This window comes from Blennius ocellaris, assembly GCF_963422515.1.
Source record: "Blennius ocellaris genome assembly, chromosome: 7".
Classification (NCBI taxonomy): domain Eukaryota; kingdom Metazoa; phylum Chordata; class Actinopteri; order Blenniiformes; family Blenniidae; genus Blennius; species Blennius ocellaris.
The window spans coordinates 4,272,187-4,291,905 of NC_137656.1; the positions used below are offsets into that span (position 1 = coordinate 4,272,187).

Below are 19,719 nucleotides of genomic sequence, written 5' to 3' on the forward strand. Positions count from 1 at the left end.
ACAATCACAGACTTGTTAAATCCCGACGATACATTTTTTTTCTTAAAATGTTAAAAACATTAGCGAGACAATAAAAAAAAAAAGAAAGAAAAATTCCCCCCATTGTTATAATAGCATATTTAGAAATATAACATTGTGGAAAACAAAGCAGAAACAAGTTTTTGGCTTTACTGGTTTATTTAGAATCCAGACTGAAGAAACTTCAAAACAATAAATAAATATAAGCTTTTGCACATTTGCAACTCAACTTGATTAGAAAACACGAAAACTTCCAAGTTGTTTGAGAATGAGAGAAAAACAAATCCTCAGATAACAGTGAGAGTGCACATTATTAAAACTATATATGTATAAAAAAAAAAAGACTTTAATTTGAGAAGGTGCTGCGTGTAACAACCAAGTCGCACGCAGGAAATTAGAAAACACCATCAGACGTCGTCTCTGCACAGGAACAAACTCAAAACAGAAATCAAAAAAACCATCCTCACAAAGTTAAAATCTGGATTATCGTCATCACGACATTGAGAACAAATCAAAAGGTTTATTATCAAACTGTTTCAGAAAAGACAACTTCACCAGTTCCTGTTAAATTGTCCAACCATCACATTATTAGCTTCATTGTAATGTCGCTCAACTAAAACGCTGCCACCTGCTGGCCGTTCAAAGAACAGAGCCGACAAGTCTTGCTTCTCTTTCAAAGTGAGAAAAATATTTTTAAAAAACGTGATTTGACAAATAGAACAAAGTATTTTCCAACAAGAAGTAAGCTCCTCCTGTGGGATTTAAAAAAAAATTTATAACGTCGGCGTTTGTTCACTTGGCTGCAGGGATCACAATCAGTTCACTTTCCAATCAAGACGCCGATTCTGTCGACATTTAGAAAAAACCTGCCAACACTCTGACGAGGGTCTAAAATGATCTCCAGACTCGGCTCGGGATCATCTACTTGGTCTGAACGTTTCTTTAGATTATCACTATTAAAATGGCAGGACTCCCCTTTTGAGGACGCGCCAGCACGAGCTGCTCGCCAACGTTCTGCTTGGTCGGAGGTGGAACTGATCGTCGTCGTGGCGTTCGGCCGTCCGTCCGCCTCATGTATCACAGCTCTCGTCGTAAGGAGGCGGAGCCTCTGTAACACACACACACACACAAACACATTAGTATGATGCAATTTGTTCCCTTCACGTCGTCTCTGAAGACCGTGGACTTCTTCTCTGATCTCGGAGGCCCTGCTCACATGACAACGCTTCAGTGAACAGGGGAAAACGTTCACAGCCACTTGGGAGCTTCCCAGGCGAGAGTCACCAGTCATAACAACAATTTGTCACCATGGAAACCAGTGGATATACAAGGTTATTTGATACCCTGCAGCGCTCCATTTCAATTGCTTCACGTTGTTGCCATGGTAACGTTAAATGAGGGAGTTCAGTTGGTTCCTATTGTTTTTGCGTGACTTGAACACACCATTAGAGTGAGGGGGGTGGGGGGGGCAGAGTAAGTACATACATACAAACCAGTGAATAAATAAATACTCACGGACAAAAAGACAACCTTCATCCCAACTCGTGGCCCCGCATGCTTGTTTTCAGCGTTTCTGCATAAACGGACATCGTTCTCAAAACGCCGCAGCGTAAACATGCAACTCGTCCGAAATGAAAACGCAAAAACGATGCGTTTTCACTTGAAACTATGTCATGTAAACGGGGCCTAAGAAACACTGGTGGGACCGTCCTGGTCCGGCAGCTGCTGTTCCACAACTTTCAGCTTTTAGCCCACGATGACCTTTCTTTCTTCTCTTGGTCATGGGAACGTGGTAGTTTCTTTTCGCCAGTCTCTCAAAAACGTTCTCCCACACTCTAAACTCTTTCTTTTTTTTTTTTTTTTGCTGTGGACATCTGTAGTTTTTGGGAGACATTTTTCTTGCTCCGTCAATCAAATACAGGTGAAATTGAGGGTTTTTCTGTACGACTGTAGCAGCTTTCTGTGGTCATACAGTGACATCTGGTGGTCACGGATGGTATGCAACATATTTTGATATACAAGTTTGACTTTTAGTTTGGAAAATATGATATTTCATCTTCCACAACTCTAGTATTTATTCGTTTTCATGGTGGAAAACACTCCAACAAGAGTGTGACGATTTGCGCTGAGTGGCTTTGCTTTCGCACGATAACATCTCAACGACCAAACGTGTGTCAGAGTGTTACAAACGTGTTGAGATCGGTAGTAGGGCGTCTACGGTGTACGTTCAGTGTGTACCTTGTGGGTACGTGGAGGAGCTGTAGTTTGGAGGCGGGCCTTGAGGCATCGTAATGGCGCCGACAGTGGGCACAGGGGGGTAAAGCCCCACGGCGCCCGGAGCCGCGGCGGCCGCCGGCCCGGCCAAGGCGCCAGCGGCGCCGCCGTGAGGCTGCTGGTTCTGCCCGAAGAAGAGCCCGGGGGCGTAGCTGAAGGCGTTGGGCGACACCAGCTGAGACTGCCGCTTGTTGTCCGGCATCATCGGGGACCCGCCGTCCGGGTAGTCGGCTGGGGGAGCGCTGGGGGAGTTGTGCGAGGGCGCCCTGGGGCGGGGGGTGGGGCGGGCGGCCGGTTTGGGGGCGGGGCGAGGGGGCATCGTGGGCGTGGTGGCGGAGGCGTCCGGTGCGGCGGCAACAGCGGCGGCTGCGTCCGAAGGAGCCGCGGACGGAGACGGAGCCGCGTCGGCCTTTTGGAGTCTTTTATCGAGCGCCACGTTCCCGATGTGGATGGGCAACGTTAGAGTGGCGTCGGGAAACTTCAGGCTGACCTGAGGAAGAAGAGGAGGAAGAAGAAGAAGAAAACAGGAAGTGTCAAGCAGTCGGGAAATTTTAACAAAATATTCTGTTAAAGGTGGGGCAGGTTGTATAAAGGTCTTTTGGGATTTAGGGAGGGGCAGCTCACGTGGTCACGGTACGTCATAGGCTCACATAGAAAAACTGGGACCGTTTATATATTTTATTGAACTTTATAACAATAATCCTGCATATAACAGATTTTTGTTTGTTTGTTTGTTTGTTCCAGAAGACTTTAAACAAGTCAAAACATTCGACACGCATTCAACCAAAATATCACTTTCTGTATATTTCGCCATCCTTTTCAGTCCCATTTACTACTAATGATGAAAGATATATCTATATATAAATATTTGTCACCGTCTTCTTGCTCTGCTCTCGATCTATTCTCGTGTTCATGAAGCGTCGCGTCTCCTCTTACCTTGACGTAGTAGTCGATCTTGATGAGCTCGCAGCCTCCGAGGAAGGACTGAGGAAGAGGAGGGACGATGATCTGATCCTTCCACTCCACCTCCTTGTTGGCCTTCACCACGCCGCCCTCCACCTCGGCGATGCTCCTCAGGTCGTAGGTGGGCTTCTTCGTCTCATAGGTCACCCTCTGAACACACACAGGAACTCTTTTCAGTTGAGAGACGAGACCCCCCACCCAGACTTGTGTCCCGGTTCTCTGTCTGTAGTGCTGACCTGCATCAGGCTGGCCGCCATCTTGCCCGTGGTCTTCCCGGACTGGTTGTGGATTTTGGCGGAGACCTGGATGACCTGGCCCGGTGTGTAGCCCCGCATGTCGGTCTGGGCCTTCAGGACCACCGTGCCGGTTTTCATCAGCATGTAGGAGAACTGCTGGGTGACGGCGGAGGATCGAACGCCCTGCAACACCACACGCACACACAGACGTGAAGTCACTTTAGAGAGTAGGAGGAAGATGCTCTATAATCTGGATGTTATTGAAGGAAGATGCTCCATAATCTGGATGTTAGAGGAGGAAGATGCTCTATAATCTGAATGTTAGTGGAGGAAGATGCTCTATAATCTGGATGTCAGAGGAGGGAGATGCTCTGTAATCTGGATGTTAGTGGGAGGAAGATGCTCTGTAATCTGGATGTTAGTGGGAGGAAGATGCTCTATAATCTGGATGCTAAAGGAGGAAGATGCTCTATAATCTGGATGCTAGAGGAGGAAGATGCTCTATAATCTGGACGCTAGAGGAGGAAGATGCTCTATAATCTGGACGCTAGAGGAGGAAGATGCTCTATAATCTGGATGCTAGAGGAGGAAGATGCTCTATAATCTGGATGCTAGAGGAGGAATATGCTCTATAATCTGAAGGTTAGAGGAGGAAGATGCTCTATAATCTGGATGTCATTGAAGGAAGATGCTCTATAATCTGGATGTTAGAGGAGGAAGATGCTTTATAATCTGAATGTTATTGAAGGAAGATGCTCTAGAATCTGGATGTTAGAGGAGGAAGATGCTCTATAATCTGGATGTTAGAGGAGGAAGATGCTCTATAATCTGGATGTTATTGAAGGAAGATGCTCTAGAATCTGGATGTTAGAAGAGGAACATGCTCTTTAATCTGAATGTTATTGAAGGAAGATGCTCTAGAATCTGGATGTTAGAAGAGGAACATGCTCTTTAATCTGAATGTTATTGAAGGAAGATGCTCTATAATCTGGATGTTAGAGGAGGAAGATGCTCTATAATCTGGATGTCGGCTGAAGAGTGTTCCTCGTCGTGTCGACGGGTCTTAACGGTTGACGCCCGGCGTGGCGACAGGCTGGACTGGCGCCTCACCCATATGTCCGGCACCTCGTTGAGGTTGAGGAGGCTCAGCAGGAAGAAAGACGTCTCCGTGTTGTAATCTTTGGTGAACCGCGGCGTTTCGATGAACGCTCTCACTCGGTAGATGATCTTGCCGTAGTTTCCCTCAAAAGACGTCGGCGCCGTGGCTGCAGGGAGGAAACGAAACAGACGTGTTGATGAGAACCCCCACAGGACAAACTTGAGTAAACATGTAAATAAGATTGTTGACCCTCCTGTCAGGGGCAGAAAACACACAAACACACTCTGGAGTTTGAAGCGACAGACCGGTCGGGCTGGTTTTAAGTTTCAGTGGAGAGAAACTTCACGACATGCAGCCGGGGAGCAACGTCAATATTTACCACATCTATAGGTTTGACCCTTTTCTTTTGATTTTTTTTTTTTAGAACTTTAAACTTCATCATAAAACCCAATTCCAAGATAATTTTCAGGATTTTAACTCATTAAATACCAGTTTGATTCGGTTATCGTTTGTTTGGTAAAGAATCTGGCCTTTTGGTCTTGTAAAAGTTGCCATTATTTTTCATCAATCTTATAAATCTTCATAGTTTTTAAATGTTCTAGTAGCTTATTAGCACATTTTGCGAGTTTAACAACAAAGAAACATGAACCTACAACAGAACAGAACAGAAACACTGTGTGGAAAAGGACATCGACTATTTACATTTTTTTTAAATAAATCTATGTTTTCTTTGTTTTAAACTCAACTGAAATCTGTGCATGATTTTTCAATCACTGTCGGATTATAGTCACAGATTACGCATTATTTATTCAGAAATTTAAAACCTAGATTGTGCATTTTAGGTTTGATTAAAGTGGTTTCCTTCAAGGATTTTTTGGAAATACATATAAATATATATAAAATTAAAAAAAAGAAATATCAAACATTGATGGATTTTTGGAAAAAATCAAATTGCACATTCAACGAGAGCTGAATTCAGATTTGACCTTTTAACCTCTTTTAGCTTTTACACGTCTTTAAAAGAAGCAGATGGGTTAACTTCAAGTTTTTCATTGTTAGAAACGTGTTCAATACTCAGATTACAAGTTAAATAGTTGCTTTTTAGTATCAAACATTGAAATCAATCCAGCTTATGTTTAATATTTTAACATTTCTGGATGATTAATGCTTCTGCTTTACCATTGTCATAATAATCTATTGGCCTTTTCTTTGACAAATTCAGTGAATCTGATTTATTTCACAGAATATGTTGAACTTTAATTGAGTTCAGAAAAACGTTTCTGCAACATTAACAGTCTTCAAAATGTTGATCAGTCCAGACAAAATGTTAGAATTAATATTCACAAAAAGTAGTGAATTTAGATTAAGACATCATGAGGCCACAATTTGCGGTGAGGAAATGAAGACCGCATGTTAAAATGAGTCATATTGAAGGGATGTTATGTTGGATTTTCGTACTGAGAAACAAGATTTTAAAGCCTTAAACACAAACCCACTGAGAAATTTAACCCATTTGCAAGATTTTCAAGATTTAAAATAACTTTTATCACAAAAAATGTTACATTATTTGTGTGTTTTTGATTAATTCTACCGCTCAGTTTAGGAAATGTGTGTATTCGTGAGCTGCATTCATTCATTCATTCATAACTTTGTTTCTTTGCTATGTAAACTAATGAGGAAGTGTGTTTATAACAGGTTTTTGGAAATGAGTCATGTCTGCTGTCTTCTGAGATGTTTGATCAGACTTCCAAATTTTTTATTACCTTTGACCTATTTGCATTTGAATAAAAAAAAAAGGGGGGGAATTACAGGCAACATCACTTAAAAAAATGTGGATTCAAATAGAAATCTTGGGTAGAAAATTTTATACAGTACCAACAGAACTCTTTTATTTTAATTTAATACAACATTACACAAAGTAATAATTTAATTTAATAGTAAAAAATCAATCACTTAATGTTCAGATTCAGGTCGTAACTAAAACCAGTTGGTCAAAGACAGGACGAGTGGGAAATGATCAAACCTGGGAGCTAAAGGGTTAAGTTATGAATTTAACCAATGACACGCTATTAAACTTAAAAAAGACAAACCCCTCCATGAAAAGTAAAATAAAACTATGACATGATATTGTGGTTTTGAAACTCGAAAGGGCATAAAATTGCAAAAAGCTAAAGAATTATTCACTTTTTTATTATTTGATCACGTCTATTCAGTGTAAAGGGACATGATGCAAAAAAACACAAACGCCCTGTGAAGTTTCTGTTGTGCATAATATACCACGTCATTCTCATGAGATACACATCTGGTACGCAGGAGATTAGTATCCCCTGAGCATGACGTAGTACATTGTGTAACCGTAAAAGGAAGTTTCTGACATTATTAATCAGCTGTTAAAGAAATCCAGGGTAAAATTATTTAAAAATCATCACCTTTTCCTCTGATGTCATTTTAAATGACTGACACAAGTGCTTTCCTGAGTGCTGGAGAAACGGTCAGGTAAAGACTGGGAGAGTTTTCGGCCCCGTTAAACGACATTTCAAGGGACGTTTTTGCATTTTCGTTTTAGAAAGTTTCCCGTTTAACGCGCCGCTTTGACAAACAACTGTGGAAAATGCTGAAAGTGACGTAGTGACCATGTTCGGCCACTGGTGGGTGCTGTCGCTTTGTTTTCAAAATGAAACCACACACGGAAAACAACACACTTTAAACGTTAACGATGGGAGAAGGCGGACGTTCTAGTGGACAGACGACCAAGAACACCCGACTATAAAACTGCCAAGTCATGACACTCTGGACGAGACGTTGTCCCTCTACTGAGCATGTGCAGAACAACTCATTACCGCGGCTGTGATGCACATGTGCAGACCCAATGAAAGGTTTGCATTTTCACTAGAAATCTTTGTCGTTTCTACAGATCCTTCGTCACTTAAAAGGTGTTTTTTTTTGCTTTAAGAAAAAGAGTGACTCTGACAAGAGTGACACATTTTCATGTCGGTTACTGCTTCGCTCTGACAGACAGAAAATTAGTGCAATAAACCCTTTTTGACGCTGGGAAAAATACGGATCTGCTTTGCAGAGAGGGAGGGGTCATGCCCTGACATGTCTGTCAGGCAACACACACACACACACACACAAACACACACTTCATCATCCATTCACTCAGCGCTGCTCACCTGGAATGAGGAACTTGAAGGGAAAAGTGTGTGCTCCGGTTTTCAGGGTTCCTGCGAGGGACACACAACACACATAACAGGCGTCAGTGGGAACAATCGGCCTGCTGTTCTCACCCCCCTCCCCCCCGGGGAGGCAAAACCGGAGCCCTGGTCCCGGCAGGTGAATAGAGGCGGCACTGGGGTACTACCTTTGTCTGCCACGGAGACGCTGCTGTTGAAGTACTGCTCCTCCGTCGTCCACGCCGCGTCGTTCACCTTCGTCGTGATGCCGCAGAAGCCGTTGCAGTTCACCTTGATGGCTGCACGCAAAGCACAAACAGGGCCTCAGGGAACGACGTCTCGCGGAGAAATAACACCATCGCCTTCAAAATTAACCTTGTGCCTTATTCCCTGGACTAGAAGTTCTTATCAAAACCCGCTAATGTGTCCCAAGTCCCATCCCCCCCCCCCCCCCCCCCCCCCCCCTTATGTGGCAAAGACGGGATCTGCTTGCGGACAACGTGAGCAGGAAAAACCACGCGTGCTTCTTAACATCGCGTCTCCGACGTTGTCAGACCGGCGGCCATCTAGTTTATTCTATCGCGTAAATTGCGACGACGCGGTAAACAAATGAGACGCGCGGAGGCTATCCGACGGGAGTGGTCATTTGAGGAGGTCATGTGACTCCTGCAGGAAATAATTGCAGCGTATAAGATGCAAATTATGGCCCGTTTCCTCGTTCTGTGCCTAAACATCCTCCAATTTTTGCGTGATGTTTCTGACGTTGTCGGCAAGCGTAATGATTGTGTGAATCAGATAGGGCTTGCTTGATAAAGTACATGATCAAAAAAGAGATTTATGCAGCAAATCTGATCTGTAAATAAGGCCCAACAAAGGACACGTAAAACCACACACCTTCAAAATCAAAGCACAGAAAACACCCAACTCCTCCTTACAAACCCCTTGAAGAGAGTATTACCGTATTTCCCAGACTAAAACATGAGAACCGGAAAACAATGGAACCCGCATAGATATTGTCCTCCGGTTAAAAACATCATCAGTGCAGTGTAATTTGACCTTTCTTTGACCTGTTTAACCGTTTTCAACAACAGCAATCTGGACCGTTGAGCTTTAAACGAGACGCGTGCCGTCAGATTGTTCTGCTGTGAATTAAGTGGAACAAAGTAAAATGTGTCACCGCTGCAGGATGGAAACCCTGTAACGTGTAAAACCTCCTCCCTTCCGTCGCTCGTCCACTGTTTTTATTGTTCCTCAGCCTGTTTCCAAGCCCTCGTGACGGCTCCCGTCAACGTGAGAAACACCCTTTGAAGCAGAAATGGAAATAACCGAGATTCTCCCTTTTGAAGTGAAGCGCCCAAGACGTGCTGCTCACGTATTCAACGTTACGACCGCTGAGTCATGCGTTGACTCATCACTATCAGTGTTTCGTTGCTGAAAAGAACAAAAACAAAAGGAAAGTCACATGGATGGACCAGATCGGTAATCTCACATGGAAATCAGTATCATTGCAGTTTACTTTTTACCCAATAAGGATGCGTCTGTCCATTTTTCTCTTTTTTATTTCGGCCCTCAATTTGGTCTTCTATGAAGTCAGTCACCCCCCTCATCAGTCCAAACGCCACTCAGTTGGGACAGAAGGAGGAGTTTCGATAAAAAAAATGTCATGCGAGTGCACTTAATTTCACGAGCCAAGAGAGCGGAGACAGCAGAGGCTTCAGAATAAAAGCCAGAGGCAGCTTCACTGGTCTGGTCCAGATTCGAGCAAAAGTCTCGTTTCAATATTTTTTGGAGTCGTCGTAGCTTCTCGTCCATTTTTAATCAATTCCAGCTGTTTTTGTTTTTTTAGTCGGGACATGAGACCAGTGTTGAAAAGTTGTGTTTTGTACCACAATAAAGCCACAGGTTGCCGAACACTGGTTTAAGAGATTTAGAAAATAGTTTGGGGGTCGTCTGGTTTTATGTTCTCGGCATTTTCAGATTCGTCATTAGCCTGCAGTCCTTTGCGAGGCTGTTAAGAAGTGATTTGCATCAATTCCGGCCCGTGTTGCTCTCTCACATCTCAATAACACTCATTTCCATAACGTACTCGACTCGCATTGTCACACTAGAGGCACAAATCACTGTTACGCAGCGAGGAAATCAGGATATAAATACTGAAATTAGAGATTACAACCCCATGGCAAGAGGTTCTCCACAGCATCAGATGAAATTAATCTTACAGACTTTTTAAAAAGGACAGATCCAGGTCGTTTGTTTTGGCTTCAATCATGTCACTGTTACAAAAAGCAAACATTGATTTAATACAAGCGGGAACAATGTCAGCTCTTTTTTGTCAATATTCCCCCCCAACAAGCCTTTTAAAAACCTCTTTGTGTTGCACTTCGTCGGCACCGACTCAAACTATCGGATTTTAAACTGCACCGTCAATATTTGCACGCCGCGTTATCGGAAGGGAGGCCGAACCCGTATCGCGACGCACAACCGGCGGTACGAGAGTGACGGAGAGAGAATCTGGCCGTCGGACCGGTTCCACCCGACGAGGAATGTAAACAGGCGAGAGGCTTCAAACAGACACTCCCTAAAACATCGTGAGGGGCCTCCATCAGCGGGTCGCAAAAAAAAACAGCGACGAGAAAGTGTCTATTCTCCCTGCAAAAAGGCGTAAAAAAAAAATAAATCAGATTTCAGTGCCGATAAGAAGACAGGCGATGTGGAAAAATTCGCACTGCGCGTCATTTCCCCGTTTCCTGACGTTGGTTTTGCATTCCAATGTGAACTTCCCGATCGCTGTGGCCTCTTATTGTCTCTCTCGAACATCAGAAGTCAAACACTTGAATGAAGTGCGTCTCACAAGTGGAGTCCCACGTTCCCCCGTTTACAGTTTTTGACCTCCTTTGGCTTCAACGAGGGAGGAAAGTTTGGCCTATTTTCTCATGGAGAGCGTTTGTGTTAACCGTCCGCACCCTTTCAGGAATGGTAGTAAATTTCCACGACAGGTTCCCAGAGCCACACGTGCAGCATTCAGATTAATTGTTGTTAATCTAAAACCTTAAAAAAAATTAAAGTTTATAATGACATGAAACGGAACAAAAGCTTTAAAAAAAAATAAAGGACAAAGGTTATCGTCTATTGGCTTTTTGGTCGCAACAACTCACAGGAGAAAATGTTTGCAAATTTAACTGGGAAGAATTGATTAAAAACAGTTTTAAATGTTTAAATGTCATGTATCTTTCTGAAAAACTGAACTTTTTTTTTTTTTTTTTTTTAAGGATATTAAATCAAGATCAAGCTCATATAATATAAATGACTGAAAAATGGATTGTCAGTTATTCTCACCCAAAGGCTCATGGGACAAAACCGGTCCACGTGAGGCTCCAATACGGCCAAAATACCAAGCAAATTGAAAAACAAATGTTGTGAATTTGTATTTTGGACATTTCACTGTATTTTACACCCGAAAGTTTCACTAAAATTGGAATTATGTTGAGTTTCTCGTCACTTTCTGAACAAATTGTTGCAAAAAAATCTACATTTTCATCACGTATACTCGGCATCACGACAAAGAAAACCTTCAAAGTTCAAATTTAAAGGTAATTATGTAATTCATTTACCAGTCCAGCCTCTTAAGAAGAAACTGGGCTACATGTGGGCCCCGGACTGTAATGAGTTTGACAAATTTCAGGTGTAATTCGTCCACGTAAGAGGTCTGAATTTTCCTACTTTCCAGTCACTCTTGAACGCACCATGAAGATGATGGCCTCCATGATGGTTACCATGGTGATTAACGCCAATTTAAAGATGAGAGGGCAGCATGTTTAAGCTAATGGGCTCAAATGAACGGTCAACCGTTCCAAAACAGTTCGACTATGAGTGAAAGACACGTTTCCAGTCTGAAGTCTTGTGGAATTGTGATTCGTTAAGATCAAGAAAGATAAAAATCAAACTTCTGGAAATTTTAACAAATCCTCACAAATAACTAATGCAATGCAACTCGAGAGTTTCAGGTTTCCTGTGCTTCATTCGGCCCAATGAAAAGTCAACTGGAGTGACTAAGTGACTTTGGCTTCTTTATTGACACAGATGACACATTCAGCAGGGAGTTGCGTAACTTTTCACGACGACTGTTTCCTTGAGGCTAATCGTTCTGACCGATTGTTTCCGATGTATCAAAGGTTAAAAAAATGTCCTGTTTGGGAAGTTGCTGGTGACGATTGCTACAAGAGGAATTCATATCATCTACTGAGCACGTGCAGAAGAACCATTTACTTCAAAAAAGTGCCACCTTGGGAGCACTTTTTCAAAAAGTAGCAAATAAACAGACGCCAAAACACTGTGAAGGCTTTCCCTTTTCACTTGAAACTTGTGCAAACGGGGCCTACGATGCTCAGTTAAAGACGTTTTCCCATCAATGCAGCTCTTCTTTCTTTATCTGAAATCTGGTCGGCCGTTTTTTTGAAAATAAGTCAATAGTCAACGAGTCACAAACAGCAAATCGTTTCCAGGATTGGTTAGTAGTAAAAACCAGTAAAAACAACATTGGCAGACTGTATATTGTTGATATTATTGCGACTAACAACTTTGTGAATGTTTACTTCAGTTTAGAGCTTCTAATGTGTGACACCGTTTTAATTGTTCCTTCAGCAAAACAAATGATTCAGTCTCAACCGATTAATAACAAAAGGCCATTGTTTTGTTTTTTCTTCAGTGAAACAGAACGAGTTGGTGGATGGACTTTGTCTCCGGAGTGTTTTTGTTCCTCACAGCTGTCAGATATCTGATACAGGACGTCCTATATGTTTGGAACTGAACCGTCTCCTGAGGGTTTCAGACCTCGCGTTCACTAAAGACACAGAAAGTCGTTACACTCCGACATCGAGGAACAATCGCTTAAAGACAAACAGCCCAACTCGTGGCACTAATGTTTTAGGATTTTATAGTTCATATTTTAGATAGTGCGTCCACGGATACCACCCTATTTTACAGTCAGACCAATAAAGAATTAAGAATATTAGTGAAAAGTTAGTGTTTTTCTTTTTTCAGTTTTGTGTTAAGCATTTTGATATAGTGCAGCCTTGAACCCAGCTGTACATAAAAACAACAATAAAATTACACTTTGTGACAATTACTAAAGAACTGAGAATTAAGAATCTGTAAACTGAATTTCTGTAGTATTTCATACTTAATAAAAATCGATGTTGAATTTATTATTAGGCTTATTCTACATACAGTGGACAAAGTAAGGTAAAAAAAAAAAATCGAATTTAGAATGTAGCCCTTTCAGAAACAATATTGGAACCACATTATTATAGTTATTATTCATCCTACTGTCCTATTTTAATTTTACTGTTACCAACAGCAGTATCTGTGTATCTGACAATAAAAACTAAATGGACAATCCTCCTTTTAAGAATTTCTCTCAGTTTAAAAGGTTAATTTAAATGGTGTCGTTCAAAAGATCTTTTGCCCAAAAAGTCAAGAACAACTTGATTAAATAAAGTAGAAAACAAATGTGCCTTCCACTTGAAATAATATTTAAAATTATGAAATAAAATGGATTATATTATCAAGATGACAGAATGAAGAACACGTGCTTAGAATTGTGTTAATTAAAGTATATGTTAATGAAAAAAACCAGTTTATATATATATATATATATATATATATATATATATAAAATCCTGTCAGATTTTAAGTCAAATGGTTATCAGATCAAAAACACTGGATTTCGCTGACGTCAGAATAGAAATAATTAACCCCTATGGTGAAACTATGTCCAACTCTCGAAACATTTAATTTCCACTCAAAATAATTGACTAAACCTAATGTATATAAATATTATAAGATGTTTTAAGCATGGAAACTTAGACAAGCACATCTTACTCTTAATATATATAGTTTTTAATCAAATGAATCTGTTTTTTTTTTTTTATATATCTTGTTCAGAAAGTTATACGTGTTTAATGTTGATAACTTTGTTTCACTGCCACCAACACAAACAACACTCAACAACGTGTTGACTTGTAAGAGAAACTGTAATGATTTCACACTATTACTCCAATTAATTATTAGTAATTACACAACTGAAATATATTAATTCTATGCTTTTGGGGATATTTAAATCAAAAAGTGTTGATATATTAGAATTTACATCTAAAAAAACAAGTTTACTCAGGTAAACATGTACGTTTTTGGTTGGTATTACGAAAGCCTGTAATAATCTACAGATTATGTAATTTGAGATCGTTTGGAAACGGAACATTTTCAAAAGGTGATTATGTGCGTGAGAAGGTTTGGTAATTCCTGTTTGAGCACTTCCTCCAGGATCAGTGGAAGTAAAAAGCTGATTTACCCTAAACCCCCTGTGAGGGGCAACACTGGAGGAAATGGAGGGAAAAAATAAAAAAAGACACGGATTATAATCCCACTCGTTATGTTTCTTTTGTTTTTAAAATCTTGGACTCTCTACAGCAGCCCATCCTCCACTTCCTGGTTCTCGCCCCCCCCCAGGTGAGCTCCCACGGCGGACTCACCTTTGCACTGCAGCGCCTGGCTCACGGTGACCGTCACGGTACCGGAGATCGACTCCCCGGGACTGTAAACCACCTTGTTCTTGTCGAAAGACACCGAAAAGTCCTGCAGCTTCCCCATCGTGCGCCCCCACTGCTCGGTGCGTGTGGTTTCCCTCGAGGGATCGAGCTCACCTGAAGGAGGAGGAGGAGGATCACCTGGCCCGTGCGACTCTGCGCTCATCGGGCCCCGCCTCTTTCCGTGACGTCACGGCGTTTTGTTTGTTGTTTTTTTCGGGCTGAGAGGCTCGGACAAGAGCGTCTGGCTGCAGAACCAGCGATCTTGAATGTGTTGTGAGAAACTTAAAATAATGTTGAAGTTGTGTAATTACAAAAATAAGTAAATATAATCCATATTTGATTCAATAATTCTACATGGCAATGGCGGCAAACTTCATATTCACAAATGCAGATTTGGAAAAGGTAAACCTAAAAATGTTTTAAATTCTCTATTAAATTTGAGTGAACACATCAGAATATTGGAGAATATAAATACAAAAAAAGAAGAGTGTCCTAACCATTGGGAAATGGCTATAGCAGGAACAATACATAAAAAAAGAGGAAAAGTTGCACACTTTGACTTCCAAAGCAAAAACGTTTTTAATATTTCTGAATTGTGTCTCTGAAACATGAATGCAATGTTTTTATAGACTTGTTTTTTCCTTCATTGCAGAGAATTTGCATGTTTTCTCCCTCCAGACACATCTTATTTGGGGGAAAATTCAGCTCTTTAGGCTCTTTAGGCCATAAATTGCTGCAGACCCATGTTGCACAGAGTGAAGTTGATGCAGCCTTCTCTGCTTCCCGGTCTTGCATTTTGTAATCCTCGGGTAAAGATGTGTAGTTTTCCAGTGCTTTATTAAAAGGTTTCTCGTGTTGCTGCGGTGTTGTACACATTTGGTAAACAGACGACACCTTGCTGCAGTTTTATCAAAAGTGAAGAATGCTTGTAACTATAGTTACAGTCTGGAACACAGAAGGAGTGGAGAGATTGCTCATATCATTTTCAAAAGATGTTTTTGAAGCAGAGCACACAGACATTATAAACCTTTGGGTTTTTTTAACTTCCCTTATTGCTTATGACGCTATCACAAGTTGCATATGCTAACATGGTGTCAACAGGACGGATATAATATCAGATGGTTCTCTTTCTTTCTTTTCATGATTTTTTTCCAAACAGATTTAGTTCGAAAGGTGACATTTGTCGGGGCATCTGTTGGAAAAACAGGTTTCTCTCTGAGGAACTTTTTTGCTCTCCAAGTGCAGCATAAATCCATCAGGGGCTTAGAATAATAAATAAAAACCCCTGAACGTCAAGACACGGAGAAGGAAAAGTATATAACTTTCCTGGAAAACCTGGAGAAGAACAACCGGATGAATGACGCTATTATTACTAGACTGTGGGTCAAACTCTGGCCAGCCGCCGTCGAGGTCCGTGCAACAACAGGTGGCGTCTTTTCTCCAGTCCAAGAGATAAAAGTACACCGCAACACCACCCAAGTATTGCCACCCAGGCGGAGTAATACCGACGGACATCGTGAGAAAACATAAAATTGCGCTGCAACAGCAAGGGACTAACCTGCAGGGGTTCTGGTGTTTATATCTTTGAACATCAGTTTCTTGCCTTATAAAGCTACCGGATTTCTTTAAGACTCAAGAAAATGTCTTGACTGTTACCAGAGCAGAACCATGTCGATTACGTCATTAACATTCACGTGCTGTATGTTGGTGACAGCGACCTCAAGTGGTGGTCATGACTCTCCGTCATATCTGAGTCACTTTTATCCGTGGCGTGTCTCTGTCGGATCCTGAAAGACGAGAAGGCATTGCGAAAGCTTTGGGAACCAAAGCAGTAGAGCAGCGGGTCCAGGCAGCTGTTCACTCCAGCTAAAATCCAGGTGGCGTAATACGCCGTCTCAACTCGACGGAGCGCGGAGCACTTTTGGGGGTAGTACTTCTTGAGCACAACAGCTATAGTTCGCACCACATTCATGGGCAGGAAGCACAGAACGAAGATCACCAGGCACAGGCCAATCATTTGCCGAGATTTCTTCTTGACCTTGGAGCCTTGAGCTGTGCTGATGTTCAAGTGGGTCAAGGACATCGCCAGGCGACTGTAGCAGAACGCAGATACCAGCAAAGGGAGCAGAAAGCCGACGATGAACAGAATAAAGTTGAAGACAAAGAAGATATTGGTCAGAGTTTTCTGGTAGATGGAGAAGCACTGACGGTTCTGACCTTCTCTACTCGGAGGGAGCAAGAAGGCGAAGGTGGCGGCTTGAACAACGAGCACGATCCAAACCGATGCGCAGAGCTTGTGGACAAACTCCTTGCATTTCATGCGCGACCTCCTTTTGAACTGCACCACCATCGCGTAGCGATGGACGCTGATGAGGGTGAGGAATATGGTGCTGCCATAAAAGTGCAAGTTCAGCAGGGCGATCTTGAATTGGCACAGGAACTGTCCGAAGGGCCAGTCGTTCCCCATGGCGAAGTACATGGCTATCATGGGAGTGACGGGGGTGGCGATGGCGTCGCTGAGGGCCAGGTGGAACTGCAACGTGGTCCCAGAGGTCCAGCTGGGCAGCCGGCAGCAGAAGGTCCAGATGCTGAAGGTGTTGAGGACGAAGCCGGCGAAGAAGACCAGGCAGAGGAAGACGGTGATGGACACGGGCTGGTTCTCCCCGAGGCAAACCCCTGAGGCGTTGCTACTGTTCATTAGTGGTGAGAACGCGACCGCGGGATCCATCTTGTCACAAAGTTATTTGCTTGTTTTTCCACTCGCCTGTGAAGACAGATGAGAAATGTGCCTCAGTGACATTTATTCAGGAGGAATCTGAAAGCAAGGTGGTATAGACAAGGAAGGAAGTGGAACTGCACAGAACGACCGAATGACTTAAAACAGACTGGACCGGACTGGAATATGTGTGCTAACGGACAGTAATGCCGGTAACATGTTACTTAGTCACGCAATAAGTAAGCAACCAGCTGACCCACCGACCAACCAACCAACCAACCGACCAACCAACCAGCCATGTGGCCTACTAATGTCCTCCTTCACTGCATCCATGAACCTCATCAATGACCTTCCTCGTATCCTCTTTTCTGGAAGCTTCATCCTAATCACACTTTCTCCCTACAATACATGACCAAGTCTCCTCTCTTCCACTAAAAACTTGAATATTTTCAGGCCTGACACCATCAGTTCAGCTTCCTGTTTTTTTTTTGGCGTACACCACAGTCTCAAAACCACAAACTAAAAATAGACGTTGTTGCTCTCACTACCTTCCTGTGGACCGTCCCCCTCCAGCCTGGCGGAGACCATACCTACGTCAAGATGACTCCCGACACTTGCCTCCGTCAGGTCCACCGGGTTCTGCTCAGTTTGTGAAATCCCTGTGTCATCTGCAAACAGCATCGTCTGCCGAGGCTCCTTCTTCCTGACTTCATCGTCTCTCTTTTAAATTCACTCGTTTCCATTTACTACACGATTTTTGTATCGATTAGGGCATTTCCAAAACATTTCTCTGCTTTTGGCAAAATTTGAACAACATTTTTCATATAAGTGTGCATAAAAAGATACAAGTACATTTGTTGTTGTATTTCTCCCTCTGTAACCGAACCTCATGTTGCTGAAGGAAACTGTCTCTTCTCACACCTTTGAAGGTCGAGCAACATTTGATGAATTCATGCTGAACCCTCACTTCCTGTTCTCAGGAACGCTGAGGAACTGAGTACCTACACACAAAAACACCCAATAAATATGCCCTCACCATTGACCCTCTCAGCGGTTCCTCAAAAGAGATAATTAACCCTGAAACCACTTCAGCAAATCGAACTTTTTCCCCTCGTATTTATACAGTCATGTGATTTTTCTCGTTTATGCCAATTGACACATTTCAGAGTGATCGTACCTTTGCTTTATATGAGAAGTACCACCGTATGTCTGTGCTGACAACAAGAAGTAGCAAGAAAGTCTTAATTCGCCGCGGAAAATAAAGATGTCCTAGGAAGAGGTTCTTACAGAGCGTGCATTGCTGTACCCTCTGAGAGATGCTCACCTCCTGCCGACCAACGTATTAAAGAAGACTCCTTACCAGAGCAGACGCGTCTTTGGCCCTTTGGATGCACTTTCACTCTGACTGGGCGTTGAACTCGATGCCAACATGCAGAGCTGTCGAGGGGGTGGGGGTGGGGTGTGGGGGGTGGAGTCGCCTGTGAGCTCCTCATAAGAACTCAGACTGAAGCATCTTTTGAAATCTCCTTCATCTAAAACTCCTGAACTAATAGTGACCCAGTTTAGCCCCTTGCTAGAGAACGGCAAAAGTTTAGAGGTCCCTTTGAAAGGTTAGAGGGAGTTTAAGGTTCAACCTGAACTTTTATATAAAATCCCAACCTTGTGTACATCGTGAATGTTTCCTTCTCATTGTTCAAATTGACTTCAAGAATGTGAAACACAAAATCTGGAAAGGGTGATTAACTCACAATAATTGCACGATAAACTAATTTTAACATTAAAGTTCCGTTTAAAAGAATAACAACAAAGGCGTGAGCCCCCCCCCCCCCCCTGCTGAGAGGAGGAACTGCAGTCGGACATCCTGTTATGAAATCAACATTTTGGTTTGTTATCAAAAAGCGATCAGATGCAGCGTTGATCATCGAACCTTCAAAACCTTTTAAAACAAATTTGACAAATTTAAACGTGCGCTACTTCAATCCCCTCTATGTGGAAAATTCTGTTTGAATATTTTCAGGTTTTTTTTTAAATCACAATCATAATGAGGAGTTACTCACAAATGCTTATTAAAATGTGTTTAGTTCAACCAGTAAAACTAAATATTTAAAACGTATCACGCATACACTGAAATTATTTGGGCAATTTTACAAAACTATTGAGCTTAAAATAAAATTTAAAAAAAGCAAAATAAAGCTTCTCAAAGTATTTTCAAAAGATTTTATTTTTTGGGTAGGAAATCATAAATCAGATTTAGTTTTGCCTCTAAAAAAAATCTTCAAAATCCTAAAACAACTAATGTGGATTGCAAACAGAATACAATGGAAATAATGCATAATATAATTCAAACTGTTGAGAAGACTTTAATATTTGAAACCCTGTTTATCTTGAGTTTAATTCATGAAAACTTTAAATACAAAATATCAAAATACCAGAATGTATTACAAGGTAAAAATGTTATTCCTCTTTTTAAGCTATTTGACAAAAACAATCTAAACCTGAAAATAAAGTTAGATATCTCAGTTAAAAGGTAGAATACATGTTTTGACAAAGTTGAGTTTTCCCATAACTTAAAGAAAACTGTGAAAAAAAATAAAAAGTTTGAATATTAAAAGGCCAAAATGAAGACAATTAAAAAGTTTAGGTTTTAAGATTG

The 19,719-nt window shown here is 41.8% G+C and overlaps 2 protein-coding genes across 2 annotated transcripts; both read right to left on the reverse strand.

Annotated features, from left to right (window-relative positions):
* Nucleotides 1-790: 790 nt before the first annotated feature.
* Nucleotides 791-14,435, reverse strand: arrdc1a (arrestin domain containing 1a). Its single transcript, XM_080498851.1, has 8 exons — nucleotides 14,294-14,435; nucleotides 7,952-8,062; nucleotides 7,764-7,814; nucleotides 4,602-4,756; nucleotides 3,492-3,674; nucleotides 3,229-3,405; nucleotides 2,257-2,782; nucleotides 791-1,126 (listed from the first exon to the last, which is right to left on the reverse strand). Exons 1-8 carry the CDS (start codon nucleotides 14,409-14,411, stop codon nucleotides 1,089-1,091), a joined length of 1,359 nt encoding a protein of 452 aa, XP_080354977.1. The 5' UTR covers nucleotides 14,412-14,435; the 3' UTR covers nucleotides 791-1,088.
* Nucleotides 14,436-16,040: 1,605 nt separating this feature from the next.
* On the reverse strand, nucleotides 16,041-17,078 carry LOC308132754 (P2Y purinoceptor 2-like; the record flags this gene model as incomplete). The annotated part of the gene is made up of 1 exon (XM_080499936.1): nucleotides 16,041-17,078. The coding sequence occupies one exon, from the start codon at nucleotides 17,076-17,078 to the stop codon at nucleotides 16,041-16,043; it is 1,038 nt and encodes a 345-aa protein (XP_080356062.1).
* Nucleotides 17,079-19,719: the final 2,641 nt, after the last annotated feature.